General features: G+C 36.3%; 1 protein-coding gene across 1 annotated transcript in view; it reads right to left on the bottom strand.

Moving 5' to 3' along the window:
* Positions 1–414: 414 nt before the first annotated feature.
* Positions 415–25,891, bottom strand: part of NUDCD1 (NudC domain containing 1) — a 38,428-nt gene continuing 12,951 nt past the window's right edge. Inside the window, exons 3-10 of the mRNA XM_058805280.1 lie at positions 19,415–19,600; positions 17,462–17,642; positions 14,690–14,875; positions 12,050–12,257; positions 9,874–10,018; positions 8,448–8,573; positions 6,586–6,745; positions 415–4,856 (exon numbers count right to left, since the gene is read on the bottom strand). Of these exons, the coding sequence (XP_058661263.1) occupies positions 4,564–4,856; positions 6,586–6,745; positions 8,448–8,573; positions 9,874–10,018; positions 12,050–12,257; positions 14,690–14,875; positions 17,462–17,642; positions 19,415–19,600 (1,485 nt within the window). The 3' untranslated portion in view covers positions 415–4,563. The remainder of the gene's footprint in view (positions 4,857–6,585; positions 6,746–8,447; positions 8,574–9,873; positions 10,019–12,049; positions 12,258–14,689; positions 14,876–17,461; positions 17,643–19,414; positions 19,601–25,891) is intronic.

The following is a 25,891-nucleotide window of genomic DNA, read 5'->3' as shown; positions in this document are numbered from 1 at the left end:
TATTTTCCAGGTTTGCCTCTGAAACTGTTAATTAGATCTATTTTAATTGATATTCAGCTACCACTTCATGGCAAAGATTTTTGTGTAAAGAAAGTTTTTCAGAAGGACCTTAAACCTTTTATAAAGAAAAAACTATTACTCCAAAAAACACTTCTCCAAGAAAAAGGGACAATACCTTGAGTTTGAAATGATTGCAATAGTCTTGATGAAAAGGCTTGCTTGATACTTGGCTCTTCTAAGCTGAAGATGTCAAGTTATTTTTAGACCTTGCTGACTTTTATCCATAGCACAAATAACATGTATTGCATAGGGAGGAGGGGAAACAAAGCCCACCAGATTTCAAGAAATATGTTACAAATGACACATAGGACTGATGACACAAAATTTTAATACAAAATTTTTATTATATGGCTAATATGTGATTGACTGCAGGCTTTAAGTTCATCTAATCTGCATAGTGAGAAAAGAAAACAAATTGACAGAAGGCAAGGAAATGAAGAAGTTCTAGCAACTCATTAATGAAAGAAAACACAAAAATCAAATAAAATATAAGCTTTAACCTTATTACTCTTATAGGATCTGTTGTTTCATTATGGAAAGCCACTATTTGACAAAGGACAGACAAACAGATAAAATCCTTCCTATTTTCCTTCACTTTCCTGCAAAAAAGCACCCATGTTGAGGTAGGGGGAGAGGAAGAAAGGAAGGACAGATCTCTCTCTTGCATCTAGAAGGGTTTGTCCTGATCATTTGGATTTTGTACATAAAAAAGACAGGATCAGAGGCACAGTGGGTACTTTAACACAAGAATACACCGGAATATTTATCAGCAATCTCCAGTAACTACCTCTGTAAATTTGTGTGTTGGCAGAAATGGAACATTAGCAAGGCTGTACAGGGGATTTCACAGAGCTAAACAAGGAGTACAATGTGCATGTCTTGGCAACAGCCCTGGCCCTGCAGTGCAGACACCTGCTAGAACTTTGCCTTAGCAGAAAACTTCTTAACACAAGTTTTATTTTAAAGAATTTCTTATTTCTATTTCTCTATTTTATTTCAGTAGCATAGGAAGACTATACATTTGAAATTAATATAAATCCTTTAAAATAATTTTAAAATTTTAAAATTTCTTCTATTTATTACAACTTGCGGAAGAATACATCAAGCATTCCAAACATGCAGTCAAGGAAAGCACTGAAAAAGAATACTGAAATCAAATAATGCAGTAACAGCCAAGTAAGCCTGTAATAGTCAAATATTTTCTCAGAAATTCCGTAAACAGATTGTGATTGGGACCTCTCAGGAAGAAAAAGTACGGTTTCAAGAAAAAAAATCCTAGAAAAATTGAAGCATGGTTGTTAGAAAACCATCTCTTTAAAATATCCACATTTTATACTTTGTATAAGCCTATTTATGATATGCTGAACAAATGAGCCTTAGTTGTAATTGGACACAGAAAAGGAAATGCTGATAGGGAGTGTCTCTTGGTGGCTTGCAGCCAATTTAATTATTATAGAATGGTTGGAAAGGGACCTTAAAAATCATCTAGTTCCAGCCCCACTGATGGGCAGGGACACCTCACACTAGACGAAGTTGCTCAAAGTCCCATCCAGTCTGGTGCTGAACTTTGAGGAATAGGGCATTCACAACTTCGCTGGGCAACTTTGTCCAGTGTCTCACCACTCACACCCTAAAGAGTCTCCTCCAGTATCTAATCTAAACCTACTCAATTTCAGTTTAAAGCCATTATTCCTTCTCCTACCATGCACTTGTCCAAAGTCCCTCTCCAACACTCTTGCAGGCCCCCCTTATGTACTAGGAGGCTGCTCTAAGGTCTCCCAGACTTCTCTTTCCCAGGCTGAAAACCACAACTCTCTCAACCTGTTGTCCTAGTCAAGATTCTCCAGCCCTCTGATGACTTTTGTGTCCCTCCTCTGGACTTGCTCCAACCCGTTAACGTCTCTGTTATGTTGGGGTCCTCAGAGCTGGATGCATTTCTCCAGGTGGGGGTCTCACCAGAGCAGAGCAGGGCAGAGCAGAGCAGAGGGGCAGAATCACCTCTCTGGACATATAGGCCATGCTTCACATGATGCAGGCCAGGACATGTTTGGGTTTCTGGGCTACAAATGCACATTGCTGGGCCATGTCCATCCTCTGATCCACCAGCCCCCCCAAGTCATTTTCTCCAGGGCTGCTCTCAATCTATTCTCAGCCCAGCCTGCTTTTGTGCTTGGGATTGCCCTGCCTCAGGTGCTTAGCAGCTTGCTACGCAATAGCACTCCACGTTCCTCAAGGTAAAAAATAATTTAAATTCTAAAATATCCTTGACTTTCATAGAAGCAAAATAAGAGAGAGACTACTTGATACATTGTTCCTGGGAAACACGATTACAAACACATGAGTAACACGGAAAAGGGATGAACATTTTCCCTGTGTTCAGTTATTTCCAGATGCAAACAAGAACTCCCTTGAAACAGACACACATTTGGAATATGAGTTCTAGTCATTGCATATTGTAATACCTCTGAATAGGTAACCATTTTACTTGACTCTGTTTCCTCTGTGGCAGGAGAGAGCAGAGCATATTTCCAGACATGTAACTCACAGCAGGAAGACTTTGACAGAGAAGAGCTGAAATTCTCATCTGTATTGAAACAGCCTGCAGTAAACCAGAAGGGACAAAGACACGTTGACTATGATTCCTTCACTCTTTCATTCCCCCATTTCCCAAATATCACATTCTTAACTCTCAGTCCCCAAATATTAAACCTCAGTTTACTAAGTAATATTCATATACACCTAAAAGCACTTAATTTATGCTACAATGTAATAAGCTACATATTTTTTTCTACAGGACCTCCACAGGAATTCTACCACCTTGACTGACATTACTGGACAACAAATAAAACTTAGATGCAAAACAGTAAAAATGGTAATACATTCACTGAGCTTTTCCAAAAAGCATTTTCAAGACAGTTTTAAAAGGACAGATGAAACCAGGTTTACAAATTCAGTCTGTTTTAACTTACCCAGCTCAAAGTAAAGAAAAGCTTTTCAATATTGGATATACAATATAACCTTGCTGTGAGGAGAATGAAAATCATGTTCCTTGAAAAGCTTCTGCATTTGGATGGTTTTTGCAAGCCACAGCTGCTTGCCTTCCTCTTGTTATTTAATCAGTTCACTGATACAAATCTGCAGAGTTTACAAGAGAGTGAAAACAATCACAACTAAAGAAATACTTACTCTTCTCTGAATAGATTCTTACAGAGTTCTGAAATAATATTGGTAGGGAGATGCAAACTAAAAGGCTGCCTTTATTTGTGTCTCTCAGTACTTTGGTACCACAAATGACAGCACTTTCCTGTCAGTACACAACATATTAGGCATCCTTTGTTATGGATTTGCAAGCCAACTATGAAAAAACCCAACCCAGGGTAGACTGACTGTCACAACTGACTCTTTGGTTTCAATGTATTGACAATGCCAATTTAAAATAAGAAACAAAAATCTTCACATACAGCTATTCAACTCAACTAACCATACCAGTCTGCTAAACCAATGCATCCTCATTGGCCTGAGCAAATTGCAAATTCTTACATTGCATATATAACATGTTTTGACTTAGGCATCATAGACAGAACAGTTAAGTGACAATGCAGCATGTACAGTGGCATCTGAGGCAGAAGCAGCACCTCTGAGTGTCCCATCCCAGGTTACAATATCAGCGCTTTTTCTGTCAGCCCTTTTCTATTTTCTCATTGTAAATCAGTCACTTGAAATGAAGCATAAAGTCAAATGAAAATGGCACAACTGAGAGTATGACAAGACCTTAACTAACAGCACTCGATGTATCACGGCCAGCCATGTACTGACCCTTACTTTGCTTCTGGAAGAAGCTATTAAAACGTATTCTAGAAATGTGAACAGACTTTACTGCAAGTATAAACAAGTCCCAAACCAATAATTTAAAATGTGCACATACAGTAAATTTGCTTCATTTTATTACCTGTATAAGAAACATAATACCCCATTCATTTCTCTCACATTTCACTCAAAACTACTGAATGTCAAATATCAAATCAAATATCAAAAGTTTTTTGGTCAACCGTATTTGAATTGGAGATTTTTTTTCTTTATAATACATTCTACTTGGCATATCATATGCTTTTAACTCTTTATCTGACTACTTTTTTCATAGGTAAACAGTGGCATTTAAAAACAGCAGTCAATTCTCAAAATTCAGAAGCATAGCAAATAAAGTAACTTGGAAAAAGCAATGCATAAATCTATTCACCTATGCAATAGCAGCATCCGACAATTACTTTGACAAAGATGTTAATGCAGAAGACATTTTCCCATAGCTCTGAAAAAACTTACTTCCATGGCAGCAAAGTCAAAAACTCACTTTCTTACAGAAAAATTCTAATGAAGAAATTTGATTCCCCTGTACAACATCCCCTTTGTCATTTTCAGCAAATTGCACTGACCTTGTCAGATCGTCAACCTATTCACTTCTATAACAAATTGTTAACACAAACTACAGCAGAGCACACTGAATAATTAATTTCCAGAGTTCACCTTTATTAAAAACAAGGTTTTTGTTGTGAGAACAAATAATCTCTCACTCGTAGCTTGAAAGCCTAAGATAGGATCACTGGCTTCCAGGGTTGCTACCAGCTGCTTAGCAACCTGTCCCACTTGTCTTCCTTCCTTCCTGTTGTAGAGAACCGTGGCCAGAGGAGTCGGCTGGCGATAGATGAAAACTCTTCGCAAGCACTCGCAAAGAGCAGCGTAGGAGTAATCTGGAGCACAAGCCATGAACTTCTTGTCTTGCTTTGATGCTTGGACATAACCTGTATAGCCCAAAACCAAGTAGAAGGGATAAGTAATAGATTGGTTTCAACAGAACTTTAATTGGCTGATAAAAACCCAAGCTTAACTTAAAAAATAATACGCAGTTTGTAACAAAAAAACCCCCTGAAAACAAACAACAAGAACAACCAACCAACAAAAGCTAACATCAACAAAAAAAACCCCAAACCACCAAACTACTCTTATTACATCAGCCAGTACTTTCTGAAGGGATGCATTAACCAGTTTAATACCAATATACAATTCCCATATACCTCATGTTAACTGGTGTTTTGGATACATATGCACAGCAAGATACTCTTCCCACATCTGGCTCCTCTCTGCCTCACAAGGTCTTTCATTTTCTCAGCAGGACCATAAGGCCACAGACACAGTCCATATGGGCAATCTTGGCCCAATATTAGTGGTCCAAGTACAATAAATCTCTTATCTTGGCCCAATATTAGTGGTCCAAGTACAATAAATCTCTTCTCTCTCTTAATCTCCCAGTGTGTAATTACATTTAAAAATTAGGATTTCTGAGCCTATCTAATCTAGAAGAGACACCTAAAATGTGTCTTCGATTTAGAACTCACTAAAAAAAAAAATTACTTTTTAACACACTGTTTCTGTTAATACTCACTCAGAAAAAAAAAAAACAAACCAAAACCTCCCTTTTCCACTTTCATTACAGGACTCTAGTATCAAATTGACTCAATTCAGACTGATTTCCTTTCACACTTCTAAAGAGAACTGAGATGCAATTCTGCAAAGTGATCTACCATCTTTCTGCAAGCATTTCCTTCCCTGTTAGGGAAGTTACTTGCTTCACTTCCATTGAAAAATGTAAGCCAATGATTATCACATGGGTCAACAAGACAGGAAAAATCTAAAGGTCACTTATTAAAACACCTTACCATAAGATTACACAGACCTAGACACATGATCAATTAACTGCATCTATTGCCCTGACAATGTCTGTGTGAATGTTAAGGTAGTGATTTTGCTTTTCAGTCTCTAACTCAAGTCACTTATCCAAGGAACTCTCCTTTTTACTATGCAGTTCTGTGCTTACATTCTATACATGGTCTGAAAAGGCTTGTTTTCCTCCCAGGGCACAAACATGTCATTTCTATGTTCTCTTATTTCTAAAATTAAGCTCCCGTTGCTGTTGACCTCATGTTAGAGATAGAAATAAGATGAGACACTTCTTTCTTTGTGCCTAATAGCAGAATTTTTGTTGCACACACCTCATTTTTACATGGTATCAGAAGGCACTGTGTTTGCATCCAAGTGGTTAACAATCCACTGAAACTCAGTTCACTGGTCAGTAAACGGCCAGTGTACATCTCCACCAAACCTCCCTCTTTCTAGACAGTTTACATATTTCCTTCACAGATTCTCATGGGATAGACTTCTTGTTTTCACAGGTACAAACTCTCTTCTTACAAAAATATATTGTTATGCAAACTGATTCTCATTTTTATGATTCTTTTCTCATGGGAACTTAACAGGCTATCTTAGCCAGAACAGCAAGGTCTAAGCCATGTCTTACAAGGCCTCTCTTCTATAAGGTTTTACCTATGTGCAACAAGCTACCATGCTGCTACCAACAGAATTATAGAAACTTTCAATTCAGATTTACTAAAGTGAAATATCAATATAAGCCATACCAGCAGCATTCGCATAGAAAAGTCTTGGATGTGTGTGACACAGAAGTTAATTTCTTACCCAAAGCATTAAAAGTTGCAATGTGTTCCCACATATTCTCTGGTTGGTCAGAGTGAGGCTGCCAGAGAAGAGCATCTACATCATGCCTCAGGCAGAAGCATGGCATTTCTTTGGGATTCACAACAACTGAGAAAAGATACTGATTACTTCCAAGATTAATCTGAAAACAAAACAAATACAAAATATTGATTCAAAGCACAAATAGCAGACTCTGTTACACATACTGCCAAAGTCAGATGATCAACAGTTTTATGTTTGTTACTTGACAAAATGTTTGAACACATCATGCTACATCCCACTGATCAACAGCTCAATACACCACAGGTGCCTTACACATTTCAAGGAGATGTAATTAAGTTTGTTGGAGTATTATTCAGAGAAACATTATGTCCACTACACAAGCAAATGAGAATGTGTTTTGTGCAGAAATGGTTCTCTAGGATAGATCCTAACCTACAACTCCTCATGTTAGGAAAAGATTCTCTCTAAGTAATCACATCTGGTTTTCTTCAGGGCTAACAGGGAAGGAAACACTGTCCCTCCCAGGTAAAACCTGGCAAGCACTGAAACAAGGATTAGTTAGAATACTAAACTGATGATCAACATTTTTTAATTTTCTTGCAATCAAGTAATTACTAAATTTCAAATTAGCACACTCTTCAATAAAGAGTTGTGGGTAAAAAGCTGTACCAGCCTCATTTCTGAAGGAAAAAGTCCCATAATTTTAAACCCAAACAGCTTGAAAGAAGAACTAAATCAAAGTGAAAATATAGTCCTGTATGCTGAAGAATATACTGAAACACTCATATTTCCACATACTCTAACAAGGACCAAAACTGCAAGTTCCCATAGAAGAGGCTGACATTAGTATTTCCTACCTACAGCAACTGTCCTTTGACCATAATGCTTTAAACACATTAACCTTTGAATTACTTTTATGCCACCCATTTTAAGAACTCTTTACAAGCACCCTGGAGTTCAAACTTGCTCCACTATGTCTTGCTGCCTGCTAGAAAGCAGCCTTTTGTGATACACAAAAGCACCCCTTTTGTTATGAGCTCATGTTCCTCCTGGTATGTGAAATGTCTCTGGGGCACTTCTTACCGTTCAGTGTGAGAAGCAGTAGTTTAGGCTGAGTTAGTTAGAAATTTATCCAGTCTCGTCTTGAAAATATCAAGGACAGAGGCTGCACAACTTACTAGGCAACCCAAACCATGCTACAACCACGATGTAGTTTTTGCTTTCATCCAGTTTAAAAAAAAAAACCCAAAAAACTCCACAACAAAGAGTTAATCTGTAATGCTTTCATATGATTTTGTTGTTTCCAACACTAGGCAACAGCCCAGATAAAATCCTAGCTTACTGTTAGTCAGGGCTGCTTACAACTCAGATTAAGCTCGTTAATGAAGCATTCTGCCCCCAGTCTGTTATTTTCAGTGTGATTTACAAAGAAGTATTATAAAGTGATCTATGCTCCAGCTTCTTAGTAAAAAAGGTCAGGTTTCTACCAGGCTGTCCGAAAATTACTGAGGAAAATGCAAACAAAGTAATCTAAAGAATTTTATGGCACTGAAAAGGACCCTTTCCTTATAATTCCTCTGATATGACTTTGCTTTTTCAAATGGCTCACTTGTGAAAGTATATGTATTTTTTTTAATGAGAACAAAAGGAGCTTTGTTTTTATATTAAAATGACACTGAAGGACATATATAGATTGACATTTTCTGTTGCTACTGTGATTTGATATTATGGGAGAAATTTATGCGATTTCACGAGTCTACAAATTTTTGTACTGATAATAGAGGTCAATTTCCAAACAAAAAAAGTTTTAAAGTATTTCTATAATAATTTGCAGTACTTACTATATGAGTGATTTTCAAGCTATCACCATCAAATCTGCACAAGCTTGCGCCATCTTCAAGAAAAGCATCACATTCTTCTAACTCTTGAGCATTACAAGGTGGCTTTTCCTTATCAGGGTTTGGATTCTGAAAGAAAGAATGAACTACACTGAAGATCAAAACAATTGAAAAAAAAATTAATCCTTTTTACAATTAAAAAAACAACTTAAAGAACAATTGGACATGAAGAATTATTTGCATATCCATACAAACTGAAAGATTAAGCTATTATGTAATTACTCAAAAGTAATAAAACGATTTCTGCTGTGGAGGACAGCAGAAGTGGTAGGTACAATAAAATCAATTTCAGTTTGAGGAAAGTACATAAGTCACTAAAACCTGGACGACAAATTCCAAATTATTCCAAATAATTCTCCAAGTAGCAAAAGCATACAATCCTGAAAACATATGCACAATTAGCAAATGTACATCAGTGTAAGCTTGTTTCATCGTGCCATCAATAATGCAATTAAAAATGGATTAATTAATTTTATAAGCAGCTCTAAATACATGACACATTTTAGTTTTGCTATTAACTTTAATTTATTAAAATCTATTTTAAATTAATGAAAACTTATGATTAAAAAGTCATCACTTTAAGCTCAGTAGGAAGTGAAGTACACAATAAAAGAAATTTAAAGTTAAAAAAAACAAGGTCAAAAGATATAGTACGATATCTTGCTCACAAATACTGAGGTAGAGAGAAGTCAATCTGAAGTACTACATAGAATTTGTTTTAATAACACTTTTCAGCCTTACTAAAAACAAAGTAATAATCCAAACCTAATACATCAAAAGTCACAGGGAGACACAATTCACAGGTTTCAGATGAGATGCCATTTTCTAATTAAAAAGTATCAAGCAAATATCAGCTAAAAATTACCTTTCACTTTAAGTAGCCTTCCTGTATAACAAAAATGCCAGAAAGTTCATGAGCCATGTTTACAGTTTCCTAAATTTTCCTTTTAAACATGTCATTTACACTCTGTAGGTCAAGTACAGTATCCTTAGCAAGACAGTAAAAAAGTTTTGCTAACTTATTGATAAACAAGAAACAGACATATTTCAAAATATTTTCATTAATTGCTCTTAAACAAAGAGCACACCCTAAAAGGTGGGAACAAAGTTTATTTTCAGTGTTAAATCAGGCTTCTGTTTGGTGCACAGACACCATCATACAAGTTAAATTCAGTCCCCCTTGAAGATGGTTTTACTGTTCAAAGTACATTCACAACTCCAGTGCCAGTAGTTTGTTACAGTTTCAATTAAAAATGAATAAACAGTAAAAGAACTGATGACCTGAGTCAACGCAGTGCAAATTAGGTAGCAAGAAAAGACAGCATGCAAAAGCACAAGAATTTTAAGTGTTTGATTCTTGACTCTTTACCATTACTTCAGAGGTAAGATGCATCAGGCTTTCAGCTATTTCAGAGCATTGGGAGGGGTCCATAATGAATTCCCCTCTTGTGTCACCAATGATTAGCTCTGTCCACCGACATCCCTCATTTTTCTTAATCAGAGAGATTTCCAAACTAAAATGCAAAGAGAAGACAAAGAGTAGCACATGAAAACACTACATCCATTTTCAGATTAGTCAAAAAGCTCTAAATGTACAAAAGAGCACTTCTCCTCAAACTGAATTAATAAGGAAAATCACATAAGAGAAACCATTAGCATTCAAATTATAAAATAAACTATTCTAACAAAAAAAAATTCTTAAAGAAACAGACCAAGGATGTGATTTCTAATACACAAACCTCAGGTTTTTCAATGTAAGTGTAATTTATCCTGAAGCAGTCTCACTAAAATATTTAAAATATGGCAGGAAATCACTTGTAGAGCAATCTATTCAAAGACTGCCAGAATTTTACTACACAGGTTTATTTGAAACATAAGCAGTAGTTCTTAGGGCTACTTAAGTGTGCCCTACCTCTAAATAACATTTGGGACAAAAAGATTTGTATTTTATAGACCTCAGGAATAATACCTCAACTAATTATCTATACTGTCTTTCTAAAATAGTATCTCAGAAGAGATAAGATTTCCATAACAAGTAAAAAAACCCAACAACGACAAAGAGAACCCAGTATAATCACTAAACTATTGGGAATAATAGTTTATTGTTAATTAAGTAAATGAAAATTAAGACACAGCCTGATGCACCAACATGGTAATTCCATTTAATTACTGTGTTAAACAAACACACAGATATAATGGTAAAACTGAAGTCAATTTTATCATACTCACTTTTTAGATATACTTACAGGTTCTGCAGCAATGACAGCTGTAAGTGCTCCTGACAGAAAACCTTTTAAGTTACTAATTACTGCACCATAGGAGCAACTATTCAGTGAACTCTGAAACAATTTCAGTGGTACTAGGAAGAGCATTCTTTTACAGAAGACATTTGGAGCAAGTTTTAACTTTTAATCAATAGATTTATATCACTGTTGCAGTATGAACATTAAGAACTGAGTACTACTTATTACACTGAAGTATGGATTACCCTTTCTCATTAAAGTAAAAACCTGATATTCATAAAATAACACTCACTGGAATGAGTAATAAAAAAATCAAGTTATTCAGCTTGTAAAAATCAAGTTATTCAGAGTTATTTTTCAGCAGGATATCTAAAAACCAACAACCTCACACATTTTAGTCTCTCTAATTTTTTTTTGAGAATTACTGTCCTTTGCAGTTAACCTTTTGGAAACTGCAAAAAGCCAACCTTAATCACAACTCGAAGGGTAGCTTTTGTTTTAGATAAACAGCTATGAGCTGTTGAGTGGATCACCTGGTGGTGTACATGTTTCTTCTTGAGTTCATTAAAGAGTGTGAATATCTCTGAGATAACCAGACCAGCGTGGGTGAGTGAATACATGGCTCATTTCAGGCAGAGCATGAAACCAGACAATGCACAAAGAAAAACCAGATATGTTATAGGGAGCTCTGAATTATTTTTTTGCACCCTCTCTATTCTTTCATATTTTTATTTCAGAATCAGAAAAGCCTAAAAGTTACTTTTTAAATAAAAGCAGGAACATTTCTATTTGAGGTCTACAGCATTAGTTCATGCAGATTAATTTTCTATAATTCACATAATATATTTTTTTAGGAAAATATATTAAGGTATTTATAAGTCATGCCTAAAGAATTTCAGTTGTATTATTACTAAAATGCTTGTTTGTAGAAAGTAGAAGAGAAACTAACACATACAACAAGGTACATTCAGACTAATCAATCTTGAAATTTAGTGGAAAAAAAATTGTTGAACCAATTAAGTTTACTCTTCTTACAAATCCATGTTTAACATTTCATACTGGGTGGGTTTTTTTCCTGAAAAATAACTGCCAAAGAAGGGATTACTTTCACAATTAGATAAAGAAAAACAGTACTGAGACAGCAAAGGCCAGTGAACTGTTTTCAGGAGAAAGAAATTCTTGCAAGAAGGGACATGGGTATAGCATTAAATGAGACCATCCCAGAAGGGCCAGAAGTCAGATATGGTATGTGTTTTAAAATCAGTTCCTATCAATAAAAAACCTAAAACTTATATAGAATACCTTTTGTCCTCTCTAATTATCCATGTGCAGCTTTCATGGTCCACAGATGAATAGAGCTTTCCTTCCATGAAAGGAGGCTGGTCTTTTAGTGTAACACATATATTATCAGGGGAAAAATGTATTTTTATGTCATCCCTTGTGATGTCTTGAGGCAGGTGAACTGTTATGGTCACGTCATCTTCCGTCTGCTGCCAGTAGTAGAGAGGGTCTACAATTGGAAACATGCAGCAAAACACAAACTAGGTTACAAGGATTACTGGATTCCACAGCATTCAGTGCTGAGACACATGGAATTTTCTGAAAGTGTGTTTCTAAAAAAGTGGAAGTTAACTTTTACTCTGAACAATTTACACAAAATATATTCTGAACATTAAATAGAGAAACACCCTTTTAGTAACCAAATCTGTTTGTACCCCTCATTTGGAAAGTAATTTATATTCATGTCTATATTCAAATTTGTTGATAATTATACAATGGGCATTAATTGTTACTCTAAAGCTTACTGTAGCATTATGAAATTGGAATGCAAAACGTACTTAAATACAATGAAACACTGATGATTAATAATGTGGTTGAGAAGACATCAGGCGCAGTATACTGAGACACTTGAGTGCATCCAGAGGAGGCAACAAGGCTGGTGAGGGGCTTGGGACACAAACCCTGTGAGGAACCACTGAGGGAGCTGGGGCTGTTTAGCCAGGAGAAAAGGAGACTCAGAGGTGACCTTATCACTCTCTTCAACTCCCTGAAAGGTGGCTGTGGTCAGGTGGGGTTGGTCTCTTTCTCCAGGCAGCACTGACAGAACCAGAGGACACAGTCTCAAGCTGTGCCAAGGTAAATATAGGTTGGATATTAGGAAAAAGTTTATTATGCAAAGAGTGATAAAGTACTGGTATGGTCTGCCCAGGGACGTGGTGGGCTCGCTATCCCTGGATGCATTTAAAAAAAGTCTGGATGTGGCATTTGGTGCCATGGTCTAGTTGAGGTGTTAGGGCCGGGTTGGACTTGATGATCTTGAAGGTCTCATCCAACCTAGTGACTCTGTGACAAGCTACTGCATGTTAGAAGTACATACCATTCAGAGATGTGAACATTTTTTCTTACATATTTTGCCAGAAGCTATGCTGACTACTCAATAGAAATTATTTTATAAGACTAAGTAGTCTTAATCTGCCTCAGCTAATGGAGATGAAATAGAACTGCTTGCCCAGAGGTAGAGATCGACTTTTATTACTGTGTTTAGAAGCTGTCTGATTACTAAACTGCTAGAAGAAATGGCCTTTTAAGATAAATGTTTATACAAAAGGAAGGCTATGACAGCATGAGGGGTAATGCACAGAAAATACAAATACAGATGAATATATTTTCTAAAAAGCAATCCTGTACAAGTTACCTTTCTATTTTGAGAAAAACTAAAGTATGGGTTCCCCTTGAAAGCTCTCAAGTTGTCAGAATCCAACCCAAGATTCCACTGATCAAAGCCTCATACCAGCAACTGTGACTCTGGAAGGACTCTTGCACTGCTGCCCTTTGTTACAACTGCCCTGCTTGCAATGGATCAGTCACAGGTGCTTTAATTATACTTCCCCAGAAACTATTACTGAGACATGACAGCCTTCAAAATTGTGAACACTGACACAAACTGTATCTGATATTAAAAGTCCATTATGCCTGCAATTTCATGTAACTGTGCAAATAAAACTAGAGCCTACATTAGGGTTAGCAAAAGGTGCTCAGTGCACTGAAGAACTCCTTTGACTCAAGACTTATATGTACAAACTGTTCTTAATAAAATTACATGTACAATATCACAGTTGTCAGTGTTTAACATTAACACATTCCAGAAATTTGATCCTTTTGTATTGTTTTCCAAATAAATTTTCACACTATTGGCAAAGATTGTGCTACTATCCTTAGAGAGAATTTGTTAGAATTTGTTTACTAACCAATGCCTCATATGCAGAAACAGAAATCAAACACAAAATAATCCAACATAATTACATAAACATAGACATTAGGGAACTCAGTGATACTTAGAAATAAACAGCTCTATTAATAGGTTTTTACATACTTGGTTTTGTTTTGATTGGAAAGAAAAAAAAGCATGAATGCATTTTGTTGAAGATTTTCTGAACAGCTTTCCCACTGGAGCAAATAGAATCTTTTACAGGAGTCTCATTCTTTAAAAAGATTTTTCAAAATAATTATTTAAATTTTAGAGAGGCAGGAATAAATTACATATCAAAAAGCTTTCTGATGAGTAACAGTCTGGGGAAGTCCATGGCCCCCTCCCATCTAAGAAGACTGGTTTCTTAATTTGAGTACTTCAAATAGATGCCTAAATTTAGGCATTAGTAATCCAACTAATATCAAAAACTTATTATACATCTGCCTGCAAAATATCTTTTTCTTTAAGATAACAAAATTCTTTAAGTGTCTCCTGTCCAAAAAATTGCACCTGATATAGGTTTATGCACAATAAAACTGCCACAAGTAAAAGCAAACAAACAAAATCAATCTGTCCATAAGATAGATATTAAAACTTTCATTGCTAGAGTTTCCAAACAAATGCTAAACCAATGATATGTCCTAAGTCAAAGAAGAAAGCAGCCTATCATAACCTGTCAGACTAAGTCTTACCTTTCTTTTCATTTGATACTTTTGCATCATCATTTTCTTCTAATTTGTCACTTTCACTTTGCATAAACGTGAATGGTTTGTGGGAAACAATCATTAGACCATCTCCACTTGGCTCTATTGCTGCATAATGGGGGACTGATTTTCCTTGCAAAACTCTCCTTTTAATTATTTCGTACCTATGATCACCTATAAAATAGAATTTTTAAAAAGTCATAATATATTTCCAGAAGACAAATTATTATCTAAGGAACATGTTACATTTAAAAATACTATGCAATCCTAACTGTTAAATCACAGTACCATGGTTTTCCATTTCCATTCCAGATTAATCCAGTTGTACTGGATTAATCTGAGTTTTATTGTTACAATGTCTTTGCTGATCACGGCTAGCCCAGCACATCCTCTGTACAAATAGTATTTTTATTGTAGAGAAGGTCAGAAGAAAGCTAAGCATGTCACATTTTCTGAATCTCATAAAGCAGCATGGCAGTTCCTCACTTCAAGCCTTTACAGCAAGAATTCCTAAAAGTTTGGTTAATGAAAGAAAACCAGCTGTGGAAGGGTACACCTTTGTTACAGTCCTCTGAAGTACCACAAAAGATATGAAAAGACCTAACCACTGTCCCCATTCTGACTTATTTTCATCCTTCCATTTTTCTACTCTTTGGTAACACAATAGTGGTGAGTGATCCCTTTGTCCAGTCTGCCAAACAGGGCAGAGAGTTCACATTTGTTGGTGTCAAGAGATATACCCATGTTTTAAGGCTTTGCTTTGATGAAGCACAGATTTTGGTGATTTAAGAAAGGGCTTGTTGCTTAACTACTTACTTTTACTAAAACCTGATTTGATAAACTGCATTCACAGAGAGAGTTTCAAGAAAAGGCAAGCAACAGCAATTGACTAGTGATGAAAGAGATTGTAGAGTATTGTAATTCCTCAAAACAGCTTTTGTCTTTGAGACTGGTTCATTGATCAGTCTGATTTGTGAGATGTTTCTTTAAATGAAATAAAAAATTATTTCTCTCTTCATAATTAAAGATTGCTTTGAATTTTGTTATTTGCATCTCTACTGACAGTCATTTCAAACATTTTTTTGTTCTCTGGAAATGCTGGAGAACTGGCAAAACTTATTGAAAGATTTTTAAATCCACTTTTAAGGGATTCCAAGAATATTTGTCGTAAGTTATAAAACACACAATGTAAAAAAGAATTTTTTATGAAAGTGTACAGTATTAAAAAATATAATAAAAGTCTGTGTTGGTGCTCTCATGAGTAACAGTCCTCAGTTCTATACTGACAGTGTTACTGATTAAGTTTTTCTTCTAAATTATAAACAGTAATGTTCAGAGGTTTCTTTCTCTTGTTGAGCTTGCCACAAAAGCATTAGGCATTTAGTCTCGTGTGGCTTTCTGAGAAATATTTCCATCATCCAAGGTTTCAACAGCAGGAAACAACTAAAGCCACTGAGGGCAACACAACTGGTGAAAGGTCTGTAAAGAAATATCCTGTAAAGACTAGGTGAGGACTTCAGGCTTGTCTAGTTTGGAGAAAATGAGGCTGAGGGACAACCTCATTGCTGCACAGTCTTCCTAGGGAGACTGAAATGCTGAGCTCTTCTTCTTGGTATCCAGTAACAGGACATATTGGGAATGGCTCAAAGTGGCGCCAGATGAGGTTCAGACTCGACATCAGGAACATTTATGTCCTGAGAGGGCAGTTAAACACTGGGTCAAGCTTCCTTGAGAGATGGCCAAAGCCCCATCTAACAGTGTTTAAGAATCATTTGGACAATGCTCTTAACAAGGCTTTAACTGGTCAGGCAGTTGGACTACTTGGCAGTTGTAGGTCACTTCCAAATGAACTATTCTATCCCATGCTATGTTATCCATACTATGCATGCAGGAGACAGAAGAACATTTGGCTAATAACATCACAGTAGGCCTCAACTCTTTAGTTCAACAGTTAAAGATCTTGTTTATGTCAGTACCAAAATTTTATTTATTGAAACATAATCAGCAAGACCCTATCAGTCATTCCAAGAATGTCTATTAACTTAATCCACACAACTTTAAATCAGTGACACATGAGGTCTTGTATCCTTCATTTAAATAATAATATTTAATGCACATATATATGGTCATATTGAATATGTAAAGAATAATTTGTAAAACTTTATTAGGATAAAATATTAATTAATAGGTATTAATATACTAACTAGTATGTTTTCAATGTGTTAGTCTAAAATTAATGGAATAACTTCATACTCCTATTGCAGGAAAACGTAGAATATGCAGTATTTATTTTTTATGCTGCAGGTCTTACATTTATCTCATACTACTTCCAACTCCATACATCATTAATTGGAAGCTAAAAAAAACCAACAGCAACAAAAAAACCAACCAAAGACCCATATCCAGCTGTACAATATTTTAAAAAATACTACAGACATTGGTTAGAAATCGTTCCGTATAACCTCGATTGTACAAGACCAAGCTAAATAGAAATTGTATTTCATAACATTCAAGTAAAGTGCTATCCTGTTTTCTAATTATCTTAATGACACAAGCGCAAAACTTTACTTCCCGTTTTCCAAATATCTGTAAAAATTTAGGTCTACAACCAATAACTTGATCTGAAAATATAAGAAAAAAATACCTGTGTAAAAGAAATACCAGAACTTGTGGGAAAATAACTTCTAAGACAAAGACTAAAAATATGATTTTTATTTTTTTAAACATTACTCACCAGTAATATAAATGTAAAACACTTACCCTCTTTTCCTTCTGCAATTGTAACCCATTCCAAAGTAACATGAAATCCACTTCCTTTTGTATCCAGTTCATCTTTTTCTACCCTAAGCAGCAGCACAGCTAGTGAGTGTGCATCAGCTTTCACAAATGAAACACTGTGTGCTACAATAAATGGACTTCCTAGTTCTTCATTAAACAAAATCTAGAAGACAAAAACATAATAAAAAGTCAGATAGTTAAAGCAGGAAGCCTTGCTCTTTTACAGAAAGCAGGGAAGAATTTTGGTGAATGGCAAATTAGTAACAATTTGTCTTCCACAAATCTCTCTGCCAACAAGAACCCACAAATGTCACACATTTCTGGTTCCTCCTTCTGTGGCTATCAAGCTACTGTACTGAAATGTTTGTAAACATTATTGTTTATACTGAATAGCCATTATAAGAGCCCATTAAACAAAGCACAAAGATCCCCAAACCTATCTTCATTGTGGCTGTTTAGCACTGCAATAAACAGAGGTACAGCAACTGATGAGAACAAGAGGGTCCATAAACATTGCCTATCAACTGGGCAAACAGTCTCACACTCAAGATGAAAAGGCAGGCACTTCCCCAAGGCTCTCACTAGCTCTCTAGATACTCCAACGTTCTGAAAATCTCTGTAAACCATGACTACATGTCTACATGTCAAGGAATGTAGAAGGAAAGGACCATAAAGGACTTTTATGTCTTCTTCAAGGAAAGAAGACAAAGGTCCAAAGCATCATTGCCAGTGTTCAATCACCAAATGTGCCATTATTTAGCTCTGCAAGAGATCCCATTTTCCTCCTCTATAAAGTAAGAAACAAAAAGCTATAATGAAATGAAGGAGAATAACATTCATGTTCAGGAGAAGCTAGGGTAGAAGTTCTTGAATTTTTATTTATGTACATGGATTGGAAAAGTCCCTCCAATATTTGAATTAGGTAGGCAGAATAACTATTACTGTCATACTGAAAGGCTATTAGGCACCACTGTGAATATAAAATGTCATAAATTATGAGCTTAAAGTTATAAATTTCATTAATTCATAAAAATTATTTATATAATATGAAAATGATTTCATTAATTTCATACAGAAGGACTCCATATCTTATAATATGAAATGTTTGGTACCTATAGCTGGAAGTTTTAAATCCAAAAACCATGCATTCCAGCTTTTTTCAAAAAGTACTAATTCAGCAAAAAACTGAAGAAAAAAACAAAATTAATCCAAATAACAAAGAAGAAAAGAAGCATTGTTTGCTATAAGATTAACACATGAAAAGGAAAGAACAAATGAAAGGATAAATTATAAAGAATTCAAGCTGCAGCAGTTGAATGAGTGTAGACTCAATCTGGCTGTTACTGAAACCTGATAAAGTTTGAGGATTTATAGGGTTGTGATATTACTCTAAACAACTCTAAACCACTGCATGCTGTACATACTCAACAAGTCAATTTCAATGATGACAGAACTTCAAATATAAACCTTGTATTTTTGTTACACTGACTTCAATGTAACTTATTTATGTGTCATTCTCACACAAAATAAAAACCAGATGGTATTTATTACCAAGGATCTAAAAAAAGGATGATCAATTTCCTTTACTGAACTCTCAAAAGATGTAGAGAAAGGAGCTAATCCATCATGTTGAAATCTTCCACTTCAGTATATACACCTACAATTCTGTCAATACTAAAACATTTGTGGTTTCTTAGGAAACTACCCTCTAGGAAAGAAAACAGATACAAAATGAGGGCACTTTTTACCAGATACATCTTCATAAACAAAAAGGAACTAACCACAGACCATGAGACTCACAGCTTCAGGTAGAAATGTAACAATTGTATTTGCTGTGTCCAAGCAGAATAACGAACACCATTATTAATGTAGCTAGATAACTTTGACAGGAATATATTTACTGTTCCTAAATAGGTTATTTATTGCAGGACATACCTCCCACTTTTCAGATGCACTGCTTCCACGCTTGCCTGATTTAATTAAATACAGTCTTCCTGTACCATCAGAGAGGGTAACCCACGTGGAGGATGAGAAATGCATTGAGGCACAAAGGCGATTATCACACGCAGTCAAGTCTGTAGGTAGCCTGAAAACTTCTCTTGGTTTTTGCAGAGCAGTGTCCTATAAACAAACAGTCATGAACTAAGACTTTATGAAGTGTTTATTAATTTCAGTAAAAACTACAGGCAAATTAAGAATAATAAATCTCAGTAGCAATGTACCAGTTTTGTGCACCATTAAGCGTATTTGGAAAAAAGTGGGCAGCAAGCATAATTCTCACTTATGTGGAAAAGGTGGTGGAAATTCATCAAACTGACTTCTATGAGTGTTTTCTAACTGGTACTTCAGCACTCTTTTTCTTCAATTTTAAGCAGTAACTACATTTTGCATTAAAAAAGGCTTTAATTTTCCCCTAGCCTTCCTATATAACAATCACTTACCTCAAATAATTCTAGTCCCAGGAAAAATGTGGAGACTTAAAAAGAAATGAAAGCCACAGAATCGTACTCAAACTAGTACATGAAACTCACCTGTAAATTTAAAATAATTTTAGCTTATTCTGTTGCACAACTGTAAAATATAATTTCTCAGCTTTTCTAGAGTGGTCACTTTATTCAGTAAGTTAAGAGAAGTAACACCTATGATTAGCCAGCAACCAAAAGCTGTGCTAATTCCTACCACATTTTCAAATAACTTTTCTATCACATTATTATTATTATACTATGGAATTAAATCCAGTTGGTGGCCAGTCACGAAGGGTGTTCCCCACGTCTTAGTACTGGGGTCAGTCCTGTGTCATATTTCTATCAATCATCTGCACGATTTGAGGGTACCCTCACTTAGTTTGCAAAAGACACCAAACTGGGCAGGAGTGTTGAGCTGCTGGAGGGTACTGAGGCTCTGCAGAGGGGTCAGGACAGGCTGGACTGATGGGCCAAGGCCAGTGGTATGAGGGTCAATATGGAAAAGTTCTGGGCCCTGCCCTTGGGTCACAACCCCAGGCAGCACCACAGGCTGGTGGCAGAGTGGCTGGAAAGCTGTCCAGTGGAAAAGGACCAGCAGTGCTGGTCAATAGCATCTGAACATGAGCCAATGTGTGCCCAGGTGGCCAAGAAGGCCAATGGCATCCTGGGCTGTATCAAAAATAGTGTGGCCAGCAGGATTAGAGGACTGACTGTCCCTCTGTGCTGGGCACTGGTGAGGCTGCACCTCAGGTCCTGGGTTTATGTTTGGACCCCGCACTCTAAGAAAGACACTGAGGGGCTGAAGTGTGTTCAGAGAAGGGCAATGGAGCTGGGAAGGATCTGGAGCACAAGTCCTATGAGGAGCAGAGCAGCTGAGGGAGTTGGGGTTGTTTTGCCTGGAGAAAAGAAGGCTCAGGGAGGAGTTTATTGGTTTTCTACAACGACCTGAATGGAGGTTGTAGCCAGGTAAAGGTTGGTCTCTTCTCACTAATAACAAGTGACAGGACAAGAGGAAATGTCCTCAAGTTGCTCCAGCAGAGGCTTAGATGATATTAGGAAAAATTTTCTCAAGAGAAGGAAACAACCCTATAAAACAGGCTGCCCAGGGTAGTTGGTGCAAGCAGTCACTATCAATGGATATATTTCAAAGATGTGTGGATATGGCACTTAGGGACACAGTTTAGTGATGGACTTAGCAGTGCTGGGTGACAGGTAGGACTGAATGATCCTAAAAGGCTTTTTCAACCTAAACAATTCTATGATTCTACTACATGTCAGGATAAGCTTTTCTGGCATCCTGTTGCAGTGCCACACTGCAATCTTTTTAAAGCTGAACTACAGATAGCTTTTGAGCGGGAATAAACAGAGACACTAAGGTGAACAAATTGCACAGATGACATAATTCTTCAGTGAACAATCAACACATACACATTTTAAAAAAATTATGCATACCACTACATTTTACAAAAAGAAATCAATTTCCTACTCTGTTAATGTTACACAAATCAGCTTGATTCAATAACAGTGCAAAATGGATGTTAGATTAACAATTTCATCTGTATTTCTAGTAATTGTTCCCATAAGTCTTGCTTTAGTTCTGTGTGGTGTTCTTAATTTCCTGATAATTCCAACAGAAAAAAAAACCTGCTTTCATGCTGAATATTGGATTTCCAACTCTTTTCATTAAGTACAGTGGCATGTCTTCCAGCATATCTTTTAAGGATTATTCTTAATCTTCTGCCTTCACTCTCACATACAGCTCTTTCTTTGCTGAATAAGGCTTTGTGACTGACTTTCTGCTCATTATTTGGCTCATGGAATGTCAGCCATGCTGCTGCCTGCTAAGGATTAAGATTTATCCCCATTTCTTGTGTTGAAGTAATCTCTGAATACCCAAGAAGCTTGTTAGGTTAAAAGAAAACTCTAACAAAATCTTTATGATTTGAAAATAATTTGGTTTCACAGTTTAAAAAACAGTCAGGACATGCTTTATTAGCAATACAGCTTGAGCAGCTACTTATGAAATAGATCAGGCAGCAGTATTAAGAGCACAAACAAAACATTCTCACAGAAAAATAGAAGATGGAAACTGGACATTCAGCAACATCACAGTCACATCTCTATAATGTGTTAAATAACTGAAATAGAACTTAATCATTTGAAGTTTTTCAACTGAACTAAGAAGCTGTTAAATGAGATGGGCTGGCAGTCTGTCAAGTGAGGTCCCTCAGGGATTGACACCAGGCCCCCCACACTGAACATAATAAGGTTCCTGGATGATAGGATTGAAAGCCCCCTCACCCCATTTGCTAATGACACTGAACTAGGTGATGAGGTAGACATGTGTACCTACAAGGGAAACACATGTGGCACAGAGAACCAGAGAGCCTGGAAGAGTGGGGCAGCAAGAACACTGGGAAAATAAGCAAAGAGAAGCATGGTCCTGCACCTGGAATGGAACAACCAGAGAGCTCAGAACAGGCCAGGATCTCTGTGGCACGGAGAAACCCTGATGAAGGGGACCTGAGGGATACAGGGATAACAAGCTGACCATGAGCCAGAAGGGCAATGCTGCAGCACCAAAGGTAAACTGGATCCTGGGCTGCATCTGCACAAGTATCACTAGCAGAGATAAGAGATGTCATCATCCCACTCTACCCAGCGGTTGTCAGGCCCCACCTGGAGTAATGTTGAAAGACATGGAGAGACTGGAAAAGGTGCAAAGGACAGCCATGAACACCATCAAATCACTGGAGAATCTCCCCTGTGTGAGAAGATTGAAGGAGTTAGGCTTCCTCTCCCTGGAGAGCATTCAGGGGGACCTCATCACAGTGTTCCAGGGCAGCCACAAAGAGATCAGGAGCTCTCTCTTCACAAGAAGACAAGGGACAACAGCTAAAAGTTGCATTAGAAGAGGTTTCATCTAGATATAAGAGAAATTTTTATAATGAGAACAATCTGGAACAATCTGGAGTGACTGGAACAACCTCCCCAGGGACATGGCAGAAACTCTACCACTGGAGTTTTTCAAGATAGAACTGGACAGAGTGCTAGATAACCTCACCTAGGCTCCTTTCACCATGAAAGCTTGGACTACAGGATCATTTGAGATCCCTTCATCTGGGCTGTTCTAAGATTCTAAAATAAACAAAAAATATAATTTAAAAAATCCAAACCCACACCATATTCACCACCTTGTCCCTCTTACAGATTCATATACTGCAGAATCTGATCTGCACTCTTCAAAGACGTCTTCCAGTAATAACAAAGATAAACAATTCCTGTTCTTTTCTGTATCTTTGGGGGAACATTTCTCAGGAAGTTATGGTTGATTCCCCTAATTTACAGAGTGTTTTTTATATATATGTATCATATATGAAACAAAATTAGATAAAACAGGTTTCATAGGTATTTTACAAGCTATTGTACCCACATGTATTTGAACAATAAAATTATTTCTGAAAAAAAAGAGGTGCCTGACTGATCTTTAGAGATAATCCCTTTTAAAACCACATCCATCTTCTTAATCCAACAACAAACAGACCATGTTGAAAACATAAAAAATGGTTATAGAACCAATGAAACTATATTTTGTTTCATTTTACTAGGCTCATTTCCAGTCAGTTGATCTACAATTATTTCTGAAGGTCAGAAACCTCTGTTTAACAAGAGGAAAATTCTTCCCTCATTACTAAAAATCAGCATTGCTGTCACTAAGATAAAAATATATTTACAAAGAAATGTACTTGGAAAAATAGAAAAACAAAATTTGAAAAACACTGCAGAAACAGTTTTGAAGATATTGACATGTAAAAGGAAGCACAAACAGAAGAGTACTTTTGTATTGACAACCTGAGTGGGAAACAAGTAATTTTTGATTCTGTGACACAAAATGTTTCTTAGTCTCAGGTCCATCTTTAACATAGTAAGGCATGAGACCAAGAAATAGCAGTGAAAACATTCAAGATTAAAACTGTCTCTCATTATAGACCTCGAAGATTCAGCCATAAATCATTTAAACATCTTCTGTCCTTCTATTTTCACTCAAACAATCAGTAGCTTGGGGAAAATAATCTGCTTCTAGCAAAATAAACTTACTCATTCTGCTCTGTGAAATAAGGCAGGCAAAAATATACACACACAGGACCCAAAAGAGTCCTCTGCACTTGGGCACGTGAATGCAACACAGAGGGAGCACACTGTGCATGCCAAGTGCGCAGCGGCCTCATTTATTAAGAATCCTGCCTTCGAGGGCATTTCAAAACATTCCTATTTTCCAGATGTTACTAAAATCAGATGTGCACTTAACACATGCTGAAAGGTAAGCAAGAGAAACTGCATTTGGGTAAGTACCATTTTAGTAAGCAACAGCAAAAAAAGACCAGATAACAAACAGATAGCCTGCCTTTTGGGCCTACTTAAATTAATATTAGAGATTACTGTGTGCTACAAGAAGATTATGAAACCTGCAATGGAAAATTCACAAATTTTTAATTATTAGAAGCAATCAGGGTCAGTTTCTGGTGTCAGTTGTATCCCTATACCCCTTGGACTATTCTGCTAATTTATAACACATTCAGAAAGGGAGAAATGAAAGAATTAAAAGGAAAAAAATCCAAACAAACCAAAACAAATATCACACAATCACGAGACACAATAAATTTTGGCTTCCTCACATTTTATTTAATTTTTAGATTTCACTGAAAGGCATTTTTTTCCTATGAAGTAGAAAAGTTTTCCATTATAACTAGCAATGATTACTGAGCCTAGGAAAAAAAAGTCAAAATCCTCTGTATCTTATCACAGAAAGAGGAAGCATCATTTCTCATTCCTCTTAACAGTGACTACAGGGCTATACTGTATAACACTACAAAAGACCACACTTTTGTCAGCCTTCAAGTGAATTTTAACAGTAAGCTTCAAATAGTTTTGGATGCAATTAAAATAAAAAATTATCAACTACCTAATCTTCTAAAGCTCACATCAGATTCATCAGCGTTGAGGGGGAATTTTCAGAACTCAATCTCCTAAAAAAAATTAAAAATGATCTTTACTACAAAGCCTTAAAAATTTCCTTTCAATTGGCAAGAAAGGAAATAATCTTCTTCACAACCTTTCTGTTCACTAATTTAACTTTAGGCATGTATAAGAACAGTCTCTAATCTCATTTTGACAATGAAAAGGATGGACTTCCTTGAAGATGAAACAAAACCTCCTATCAATCTCATTGTGTCAGATTAGAATCCCATTGTGCCAGATTAGCTTTTTGACAAAATTTCTTTGTTCACTAGGTGGTTAACTGGGGTAATAGTAACTCCCTGCTTTAGAAGCATGAGGGGATGGTGAGAGTCTGTAGCCATGTATTATACCAGCAAGAACTGGCTAAAACAACTCAGCACTGCTCAGGCATTGCTCAGTGCTGGTGAGCAACTGTATTGTCCATCACTTTTTTTTCCCTTGGTTTATTTCTCTCTCTTTCACTATAATTATTACTTTTGTTGTTATTATTATTATATTTTGCTTTATATAACTTGTTAAACTGTTCTTACCTCAATCTGTGGGTTTTACCTTTTCTGGTTCTCCTTCCCATCCTACTGGGGATGGAGGAGCAGCAGTGAGCAAGCAGCTGCATTGTAGTTAGTTGTCAGCTGGGGCTAAATGACAATACTGTACAAACATGAGATATTTTATAAAATATTTAAAATAAAAATTCATTTTTTCAAGGAAATAATTGGGAATGAGAAAGGAATAAAGGAATAAAAAGGAAAGGAATAAATAAAAGCTGTAAGTCATATGGCAATTCCCACAAAGACGAAATAACAAATACCTAAGCATTTGACACATCTCTTTAAATGAAAAAAAGAATGAATACCCAGCATTCTGAATAACAAGGAGACATGTATTTAACACCATTAAACACAACAGTGAAAGATTTTGTTGTTCTCTA

This window comes from Ammospiza caudacuta, chromosome 1, assembly GCF_027887145.1.
Source record: "Ammospiza caudacuta isolate bAmmCau1 chromosome 1, bAmmCau1.pri, whole genome shotgun sequence".
NCBI lineage: Eukaryota > Metazoa > Chordata > Aves > Passeriformes > Passerellidae > Ammospiza > Ammospiza caudacuta.
Note: the sequence above shows the minus strand (reverse complement) of the source record. Positions and strands in the feature narration are given on the sequence as shown.